The sequence below is a fragment of the Echiichthys vipera genome (assembly GCF_963691815.1).
Source record: "Echiichthys vipera genome assembly, chromosome: 22".
In the NCBI taxonomy this organism is placed as follows: Eukaryota; Metazoa; Chordata; class Actinopteri; order Perciformes; family Trachinidae; genus Echiichthys; species Echiichthys vipera.
In genome coordinates, this window is record NC_139847.1 from 2015565 (window position 1) to 2026795 (window position 11231).

Consider the following 11231-nt stretch of genomic DNA (forward strand, 5'->3'; position numbering starts at 1 on the left):
TTATTATGACTTTTTATCTCATTATTCTGACTTTTATCTCATTATTCTGACTTTTATCTCATTATTCTGAATTTTAATCTCATTATTTCCTCTTTTTATCTCATTATTATTAATAATAATGTATTTTGGAGAGTTAAAATAACATTATTATTATCTGTAATTAATATAATAAGCAACTTTGAGCCTGTGAAGGAGTGAAATGTGAGTTTTTCTTTAATAAAAAAGATTAAAAACAATAAAAAAAACTTTAAAAACAAAACAACAAGTCTTCTCAACGGACCGCGGTGACGTCACGTTCCTTCCGGTGGTTGTCCCGCGGCGGGAGGCGTCACCATGGCAACGCGTTGGTTTCAAACGGACGTCTCCGGTGACCGTTAGGACGGAACCGACGTTACTCCGGAGCTTTTACCGATTAACGGATTCACCCGCCCCGAGGTTCGTGAGTGTTTAACTCTATTATTATTAAACTTTATTTAATTTTAACGTTTATTAAGTGAATTAAAGTTTATTAATTTTAACGTTTATCAAGTGAGTTCAACTTTATTAAATTTAGAGTTTATTAAGTGAGTTAAACTTTATTTTTATGAAACTTTATTTTATTTTAGTGTTTATTAAGTGAGTTAAATGAACCTTTAACTTAAACAAAAGTACTAATAACAGTCTAAAAGTATAAAACTGTAATAATATTCCATTGGTAGATTATTAACCCACATGCATAAATGTGAAAATCTTCATTTTAAACTATTAACTAATGATTGTTTTCATTCTGTATTAATCTGCTGTTTATTTTCTCCAATAATCGATTGTTTGGTTTTTTAAAAACAATGAAAACAGTGAGAAATGGAGTCACAGCCACAGAAAACATAAGTTACGTATATTATCTTTTTTAAATTGCTTTTTAACTCATTGTCCTTTTTTAAAATTCATGTGGGTTGTTGTTTATTCTGTTTCTACTTTGTCATTTTATCTTTTTTTTTTACAGTTTCCAAACTAACAGCAGGAAAAGCAGTCAAACGTATTTCTGTTTGACGTTAGCGTCTTTTCTAAACGTCCGTCCCTGCAGGGTTCGATGGAGCGCTACGAGTCCCTGGGTCTGGTCGGCGAGGGCAGCTACGGCACCGTTCTGAAGTGCCGGCACCGAGAATCCGGCCGCCTCGTCGCCATCAAGAAGTTCGTGGACTCGGACGACGACAAGACGGTGAAGAAGATCGCCCAGAGGGAGATCAAGCTGCTGAGGGTACCTGTCAATCGAGCCGTCGGCACGGCGATCAATGAGCCTGAGACTGAAACCCGAGTGACGCGAGACACAAAAGCCGCCTGTCAATCACAAACAAACGCAGCTCAGAGTCGTATTCAAACACTGGGAGACGTCCAGATGAGTCAGCACCTTGAAAGAGCAGCGATTGTTGCTCTGATATCAAGAAAATGACACTTTTTTTGGACAATGCATTCGTTTGTTATCTTTACGCTAACGTGCACAATAACCGCTACAGTTAAAGCGCCACTTCTGAACTCCGTTATTACAGATTTAACAGTTCAAATCAAACAGGTGTCAGGAAAGAAAGAAATGTCCAAAAAGCTTCATAAGGTCGTTCCCGCCAAATTCAACCAGTCCGAACCGGTCCGGGTCAAAACTCTGCTGAGCCTGACGATGACGACGCAGACGCACATCGCGCACGTGTAACAGTTCTCTGCGTTGTGTTGTTTATTTGCGAGCAGGACCGACACTCTCTCAGCTTCAGGACCGCATTCAAACAATGGGAGAGCAGAAGTGTCTCTTGTACCTTGAAAACGGAGCGATTGTTGCTCTGATATCAAGAAAATTCCACTTTTTTGGACACTGCATTCGTTTGTTATCTTTACGCTAACGTGCACAATAACGGCTACATGTAAAGCGCCACTTCTGAACTCCGTTATTACAGATTTAACAAAAACACGCTTGGACTTTTTAAACAGTTCAAATCAAACAGGTGTCAGGAAAGAAAGAAACCTCCAAAAGCTTCACAAGGTCGTTCCCGCCAAATTCAACCAGTCCGAACCGGTCCGGGTCGAACTCTGCTGAGCCTGAGGATGACGACGCAGACCCACTTCGCGCACGTGTAACAGTTCTCTGCGTTGTGTTGTTTATTTGCGAGAAGGACCAACACTCTCTCTTAGCTTAGGACCGTATTCAACCAATCGGAGACCAGAAGTGTCTCTTGTACCTTGAAAGAGCAGCGATTGTTGCTTTAATACCAAGAAAATCCCACTTTTTTGGACAATGCATTCGTTTGTTATCTTTACGCTAACGTGCACAATAACGGCTACATTTAAAGCGCCACTTCTGAACTCCGTTATTACAGATTTAACAAAAACACGCTTGGACTTTTAAACAGTTCAAATCAAACAGGTGTCAGGAAAGACAGAAATCTCCAAAAGCTTCACAAGGTCTTTCCCGCCAAATTCAACCACTCCGAACCGGAACGGGTCCAAACTCAGCTGAGCCTGACGACGCAGACGCACATCGTGCACGTGTAACAGTTCTCTGCGTTGTGTTGCGATAAGGACCTCTCTTAGCTTCAGGGCCAGACTTTTATTGCCGGGACAATGATACGGAAACAACTCACGGTCGAGCACAGCACTCGTTTGCAACAGCTTCATGGAGGAAAATTAGCAAGTTAGCTTAGCCTTCGAGCTAAGATCACTAGTTATAAACAAACTAAGCCTTCTGTAACACATTTAGCTTCCTGAACATATCATTATAACTGAATTACTACACAGTTCTTTAACGCTGTGCTCCGTGTAACCAACCTACCGTGGGCTCAATCCTCGCACGAGGGCGCCGTGTTTCGTCACAGAGGAGAGCCCTGCTAACCAGTGAGCGTCCGTCACACATGATTACAGATAAATATGATTGGCTACACATTGGTTACTCATGCGCAGGCGAGTTTTGTCTGGACCCGTCAGAACCAACAGAACCCAGCAGTCAATAAGCAAATGATTGGAAAAGTTTCCCTCTTTAGCCGTTAGCTAAGCGCAGCGTCATTAAAAACAACACTAGCTTAACCGTCTCCACCCTCGTATTGTCAGTACTGGCTCCAAAATACCAAGATAGCGACGGCCAAACGCAAGATTCAAGGCTTCAATGCTAGTCCACAGACCACGGCCATTAGTTGTTGCAGTCTATGGTTGGCATTAAGTAAAAGACGCTTAAATATTCTTATTTCTCTGCTCTCATCTTTCTAACCATCAAGCAACTCCGTCACGACAACCTGGTGAACCTTCTGGAAGTGTGGAAGCGCCGGCGCCGCTGGTATCTGGTGTTCGAGTTCGTGGAGCGAACCCTTCTAAACGATTTGGAGCAAAACCCAAACGGCCTGGACCTGAACACCAGCCGCCAGTATCTGTACCAGATTTTGAGGGCCGCAGCCTTCTGCCACCAGCAAAACGTGAGGACGAACCCAACCGGAGAGCGCCGATGGTCTCCAAAATGGCCGCCAGAGGAAGGATTACAACATCTTTCTGTGTTTTAACCATCTCTGTCCTTCCTAGATCATCCACCGGGACATCAAACCAGAGAACATCCTCATCTCTCAGGGGGGCGTGGTTAAAATGTGCGACTTTGGCTTTGCCCGGACCATGACGTCGCCCGCTGAAGGGGGGATCTATACTGACTACGTGGCCACTCGCTGGTACAGAGCGCCTGAACTGCTGGTGGGAGACACCAAGTACGGCAAGTAAGTGCTTAGTGTGTACTGAGGATAGGTCAGCTTAAGGTGTCTGTTTATGCAGATGTTAACAGGTGTGTGTGTGTGTCTGTGTGTGTGTGTGTGTGTGTGTGTGTGTGTGTGTGTGTAGACCGGTGGACGTGTGGGCTGTTGGTTGTCTGTTGTTAGAGATGTTAACAGGTCAGCCACTGTTTCCCGGGGACTCGGACCTCGACCAAATTTACCACATCGTCCGGTGCTTCGGTGAGCACACGTGTCATAATGTGATATGATTAAATATGCAGATTTCCCTTTTTTGAGTCCCTGGTGCAAGAGCGTACTCTTTTGCTTTCTCCCAGGTAACCTGACATCTCATCACCAGGAGTTGTTCTACAGGAATCCTGTTTTTTCCGGCGTCAGATTGCCCGAATATTCTGGCAGAGTTCGACTGGAGCAGCGCTTCACCACAATCACAGCCAGCACCCTGGACTTGGCTCAGGTACAGTTCGCTTGGTTTTTGAAAGGGATTTTCAAAGCCTTGAATTTGCTGTCTGTTGTTAGTTGGTCAGAAAATCCAAAGTCCTATTAAACCATTAGGACAATGAAAGGATCTGCAGCTTTCATATTGGCACAAAAACACGGTCTTTTTAGTTCTCCCTTGATACTGTTGCTACTTCTACGAGCATGTTTTCAGTATTTCTCAGTCACTGTGATGTGAGATCCTAAGGTCCCACGTCTTGTGTAACTTTTGGGTTGTCGCTTCAGAGTTGTCTTCAGATGGATCCAGAAAAACGAGCTCAGTGTTCAGAACTGTTAGAACATCGTCTGTTCACACAAGACTCTTTCCACATCAGGTAGGGTTCATTTTTTTAAAAGTTACTACAGACACATCTCCTAGAGCAGCGGTGTCAAACTCATTTTCACACTTGGACAAAGTTTTTGGGCCAAACTCAATATTTACTAAAAAATAAAATAAAAAAAAGACTGCAAATGTGCATGTGTTCCCTCTCTCCATATGTGTAACGTTGAACCTTTTCAGTGCAGGTCCTTGTTCTCCATCCATCTTTTGGCCGTTTTTGGGGCGTTTTCATGTGTTTTTAGTCGTTTTGTCACGTTTTTGTGGTGTTTTCATCTGTTTTTAGTCGTTTTGTCACGTTTTTCTGGTGTTTTCATCCGTTTTTAGAAGTTTTGTCATGTTTTTGTGGCGTTTTCATCTGTTTTTAGTCATTTTGTCGTCTTTTTGTGGCGTTTTCATCTGTTTTTAGTCGTGCAAATGTGCATGTGTCCCTTCTCTCCAGATGTGTAACGTTGAACCTTTCCAGTGCAGCTCCTTGTTCTTGTCGTGGTGTTTCTTCTGTTTGATTCTTTGGTCACAGCCACGGTGACAAACAGCTCTTTACCTTCACACACAGATCATCTGCTGAAAGATCCTGTCCTCCATCTTTCTTTGGGTCGTTTTTGGGGAGGGAAGGATTAAGTGTGTCTGCAGAGACTGGTAGCATGGATGCTCATGTGTGTGAACACAAAAGTAGACGTGTATTTGCTTTATACTCACGGGCCAGCTCTCACAGAACCTGGATATGATCTTAGGGGCCACATATAATTACACCGCGGGCCAGATTTGGCCCACGGGCCTGAGTTTGACACCCCTGCCCTAGACCTTATTGTGGCTACAAATGTTTTACGTTACATAGTCTCCCCATTCTGCCTCTGGCTGGTGAACCCTGTAACACGTGTTTGTGCAGTCGTGATACCAGGAGTAAATTTGAGTACCTGAGCTTCTTCATCTTTATCTGTGTCTACGTAGATTTCTGGACGAGTTGAATGCAAAGATCCAAAAAGACCACAGAGAAAACTCTACCTTTCCTGAAATAACCAAAACTCCAAGACAAGAAAGGAACGAAGGGGACGACAAGAACCGGAGAAGCAAAGACAAGAAACAAACTGAAGATGCAGATGAAAAGGTCATCGGGGAAAAGGACAGGAAGGAAGAAGAAAAGCTGGATAAAACTAAAGGAAAGCAAACGTCAAAGCTTTCCAAAACTATTGGAAACACCTCTGAACCCGTGATGTCGACCAAACACTCCAAAACATTAGGTGCCAAGATCGTCAATAACGCAGCAAGAACTACTGTGACTGTGAAAAGTAAACTGGGAAAAACCGCTGGTGTGGATGTGAGAAAGGAACCGGAAGTTTCTAAATCAACTAAAACCCTCACTTCTGATTCACTGGAGGCTACAAAGACTGCAACAGATCCAAAGGACAACAACATGGTGGTGTCTAAACCTAAACACAGGAAAGTTGCTGCTGTAGAGACAAGGGAAGACCATTTGAAAAATACGGATGCAGAAGGTAGAGATTCCTGCGACAACACTGTGCCAAGTGTGACTGAGAAAAGTGCGATGGAGATCAAGAGATCCTCTAAATCGGAGCCAAGTCAAGACTTTGGGAAGAGCCATAACAACGCGAACGCAAAAGTGCATAAATTGTCTAAAAGCTCAACCACTGATCATCCAAATGGTACTTCATCTCCAAAAGCCTCTTTGAAACCAACCATTGATCGTATGGACACTCCTTTAACACAGAAAGTGGGTTTGTCTTCCACCAGGAAATACTCCAAAGGTTCTTCAACAGTTGTAGCTTCTAAAATACCTAACGGGGACCAAGTAGAGACAAGCTTGACACTTAAACGGTCTCAACTGATTGAGGTCGCTACCCCAACTGTCCCTTCTATAACCAAACTATGCAAGACAGCTACCACTGCAGAGCATCAGGGCGAGTGTTCAACCACGCACGAGGAACAAAGACGGACCTCTGAATGTCCGAAGGTCTTACCCACAAACCCTAAACCATCTAAGACAAACTCTGTCCCAAAAATGACCAAAAACAACACATCTTTGTCCAGCAGCCCTTCAAAGACTCCTACCGCGGATCTTTCAAGGTCGTCCTCCAAAGTTTTTATGCAGGCCAGTCCTGTCCACAGCACGACAACACTACCTAAAGGAACCTCAAATTCAAAGTTGTCCAAAAGTGGCTCGTCTTCAGATCCTAAGCCCACAGATGGCGCCACATGTGTACCCAACAAACCTTCCAGAGGCCTTCCAACGGACGGGGAACTTACAGAAGCATCGATGGAAATCCAAAATAAGCAGGATATCAAAGAGAATCATGGATGCTTGAAGATGAGCCCATCTGCAAACCGTACTGACAGATCCGATGCTTCAGATGCTGAATGTTCTGGTCCCTGCAGCGTCCATCAGCAGAGCTCTCCTAAACCCAAGATCAGCAAAGAATCCAGACTAACCTCGACTTCCACGCTGAATATCAACACGTCAGTGGGAACTACTCTTCCGAAAACATTGAAAGCCTCAGATAAAGAAAACAGAGAGGATTTAGTGCGTTCTGTGTCGATCAGTGTGCAAACGGAGTCTTTAAACCAAATCTCAAAGTCGTCTAGAAGCTCAAATGTTGAACAACAGAACATCAGTGAAGCTGAATGCGATGTAAATTCCTTGAAACCCACAAACTTTAAATCTTTGATGGGAGATCCTCAAACAAAGCTCGGGTCAGTGGGCGACTCCACCAAGTCCCCCGGTACGATGACCCTGAAGACTCAGAAACCCACAGAGGCAGGAAAGAAAAGAGAGAACGCAGATATGAACGACACAACACATATATCTACTGTTGAAGACTCCGCTTCGTTCACCTCTTCGACGACTCCAGACCACAAAGCAAGAGTCTTAGTCTTTCACAACATGGACGCTGCCGACGTTAAAGACTTTGCTCTCAATGAACCCAGTTCCTCTCCACCGCCACCTCCTCCTCCTCCCTCCTCCACTCCTCTGCTCCTCCCTCCACCCTTCATCCCCTCCTTCTCTGCGGTCAGCCTGGCCGCCAGCGATCACCTTTCCCCGGGGGCAGGTTTCCATCCTGGGACCCACGGCCTTAGGTACTGGAGTTCTCTCACAATGGTACAAAAGAGTACTGCACAAAAAATTGGAGCGCACCTAAGATCAGTTTAGGCTTAGGTGCAAAATTTGTGTGATTCTCAATTGACTCATGCGCTGGGGTAGAGGTCACTAGGAGTAGTTCACCTTGAAAAGCTCCAATTGGACGATGGTCTTTTAGTCTGGAAACGTCTGACGATGCACCACATGACACATCTGAGGTGTGGCGTGGATTCAGAAGTCTTGAAATAGGCGATAAATTCAAGTCACAGAACAGAAACTCCAGACTTTGACAAATCGGACACAGTTAGAAGCTCCTCCAAACACCAAATACACTTCCAAAGCACCTACCTGGTATCATTTGTAAGCTGTTGGTGTGTCTCCTTGAACGCTGACAGTAAATAAACATTAATAATTGAGCAAGTTTTAATATTTTAGGACCATACCACATAAAATATTCCTGAACTCTTCCTGGATTTGTCTTGTTTGTAAGGTTCTTGTTGAGCTTTAGACCCGTAACCAGGGCTAAAGTCAAGTCCAACTAACTCAAGACCAAGTCAAGTCCAAGACCAGGTCCAGTCGAGTCGGTATGACATGACCAGTTCTCAAGAGTCCAACAAGTCACGAGACCAAAACAAGTGCAAGACTTGAAAAAATGTGGTCTCAAGACAGAGACTGGACTCAAGTCCTACATCCCTGCCCTTAACTCCAACTCCTCATTGTTGATCAAGTGTTTTGTATTTTAACATATAGCAGAAAGTGTTATTTGTGTTAATCGCAGGTGCGTAGAGAAGCTGAGGCATCACGGGGGCATCTACAGTCGACTGTCCAGCCACGTTACGGGATCAGTCCCTGCACAGGTAACACTTTTACATCAGAATCATAGTGAATGTGAGTGTGCTGCGCCACAGTTACCACCGCCTCTCCTTTCAGGTTTCAGAGAAAAACCCGATCTCTGAGCACTCCTTTCTGTCCGATCGCTGTAACCTTGGTAACAGCGGCGGCGTCACAGCGACCAAGAAGAAGTCGGACGTCCATTTCCCAGATCTAAGAAACTCAGCTCTGCCAGAGCTCAGAGGAAGAGAAGGTACGCAAACATGTCCCATCGTACCTACAAGTTTACAAAAGGAAATGGCCGTTAATGTTGAAGTCTCTGTCTGGGCCGATCAAAATCAAGTCCCCGTCCCCGTCCCCGTCCCCCTTTGAGCAAACTAGGGTTTAAAATATCCGAAGTCCAGGTTTCTTTGGGTGTTGACAACAAATTAAAAACTGTTTCAGTGCACCCCAGTGCCAATCAGTGTATTTTGTAAAAGAATATCGACTTCTGTGCAAAAAAAAAAACAGCTTTTCTCAAAAATTTGCAGTTGCATTTGAGAAATTATGAACCAGACTTGACCAACAGGAAGTAATGTCTTTAAATTATTCCACTATTTGTAAATGAAACTAAAATTTCCCTCAATCAAAAAAGTTACCATATTTTCCGCACTTTAAGTTTCACCTAAAAAAAACACCAGATTACAAAGTCATGAATGGCTAATGAAAGTAGTAAACGGGTGAAATAGTTAGCTACAATTAACCATGAACACAGTGGAAATAGTTGAAACCGTATTCTCCTAAGTTGCACCTAAAAACCTTCACATGTCTCAAAAGCCGACAGTGCTCCTTATAATCCGGTGCTCCTTATATATGGACCAATATTGAGCCACAACAGGTCTCCAACTACGGTGAGCAGCCGCCGACTCTATTTTCCCCCGTAGAAGAAGTAACGCGCGGTGCATGTTGAGATATACGACTGCGTGAAGCGTGCCGTTTCATTTCCATGTGTGTGTTTGTGTAAAGAGCCCAAAATGGCTCCTGTTAAGAGACACGCTTACGACGCAGAGTTTACACTCAAGGCCATTAGTCACGCAGTAGAACACGGGAATAGAGCAGCAGCCAGAGAGTTGAACATGAACCAATCAATGGTGCCGAAGTGGAGGAAGCAACAAGACGACCTGCACCGAGTAAAGAAGACTAAACAGAGTTTAGAGGGAACAGAGCGAGACGGCTGCAGCTGGAGGACAAACTCCAACAGTGGGTTGTTGAACAGAGAGCAGCGAGTAGAAGAGTCCGTACGATCACTGTTCCACTGAAGGCAACAGCGCTAGCACGATACTGTCCAGCTGCAGACCCGGAGCACGAGCCCCTCACTTGACACAAGCCCCTCACTTGACGGAAGTGACGCAAAATGTTTTTTTTTCAAGTGAGGGGCTTGTGCTCCGGGTCTGCAGCTGGATGCTACTCGCGCTAACTCGCGTACATAACATCGATGGATTTAGAGGCGGTCCTTAACGTAACCCCAGCCTCGACTGTAGCGTCTGTTCTATGCTCCTTATAGTGCGGTAAATACGGTATTTAAAAATACCATCAACTAAACTACAGTTTCCTCTAATGATTCTTTTCCAATCATGACATAAATACACGCCGTTAGCTACAAAATAAGAAACAGTCATAAATCATTCCTGCTTTTGTAAAAGGATGTAATTGTTTCTGAGTAGTTGCTATGGAAACAAATGTCTTCATACTTACACAAATGAACCTACGTGACGAGGTGAAGTGATGACTTGTCTGATGTTTTCTCAGGCAAACACAACAAAGGCACTTCCAGGGATCAGAGGAAAGACAAACCACCAGTGTCTCGTTCAGTGCCACAGCAGCATGGACACAACAGTACTGATACACACACATCACAACACAACCCCCTCTGAGACGCGCACTCTCACGGCAACACAACGAGTCCGAATACGAACCCTAGAACCACAGCAGCCATCTTTAAAGGTCCTGGTTATTCGTCAAATGTTAAAGTGTCGATGCACATGATGAATAAAAGTGTAGGTTTTATTTATAAAGGTTATTTTTCAGGTTTGTTTTATTTTGTTACACCTTTTTAAAGCAGCAAACAGGTGATTCATATGCAACTACTTTTACAAACAGCAGTTCTTTATGTGTGCGTTTAAAGAATAAAGAAGCTTTTTAAAAAGACGATTGGTTGTCTTGGTTTATGGCTAAGCTAACGGCTGTAAGCTAGCAGACCAAAGAAGTGCAAAACGACAACAAAGAGGTGCTAAATGACCAAAAAGACACAAAATGATTAGAAATAGATAACGAAAAGACAACATAGAACATAAATTGTCTACAATAGATGCAGAACCATAAAAAAAGATGCAAAATAACTAAAAATAGATGCAGAACCACCACAAAAAGATGCAAAATGACTAAAAAAAGATGCAAAACCACCACAAAAAGATGCAAAATGACTAAAAATAGATGCAAAACCATCACAAAAAGATGCAAAATGACTAAAAAACTCAAACTTTAAGCCTCGTCGCTCGAGTCCTCTGAAGAAGAAGAACCTATCTTCCGTCTGTTCCCGCCCGTCCTTCCCGCTCTTTTCAGCAGCGTTCCAGCCGACTCCTCGCTGTCTGATGTCACACGGTAACCTCTGTGACGGTGCCTCCCCATTGGCTGAGAGATAAAACTGTTGGAACTGCCCGCGTGTCCTCTGCGATTGGCCAACAGGTAGAGGAGACGGCTGTCAGTGATTGGTCCTGCCGGGGCT

At 44.0% G+C, this 11231-nt stretch overlaps 1 protein-coding gene across 1 annotated transcript; it reads left to right on the forward strand.

Annotated features, from left to right (window-relative positions):
* Positions 1–1069: 1069 nt before the first annotated feature.
* On the forward strand, positions 1070–10549 carry LOC310963911 (uncharacterized protein; the record flags this gene model as incomplete). Its single annotated transcript, XM_083936868.1, has 10 exons — positions 1070–1237; positions 3234–3428; positions 3532–3716; positions 3838–3950; positions 4046–4185; positions 4452–4540; positions 5494–7635; positions 8415–8493; positions 8567–8720; positions 10256–10549. 10 exons carry the CDS (start codon positions 1070–1072, stop codon positions 10378–10380), a joined length of 3390 nt encoding a protein of 1129 aa, XP_083792994.1. The 3' UTR covers positions 10381–10549.
* Positions 10550–11231: the final 682 nt, after the last annotated feature.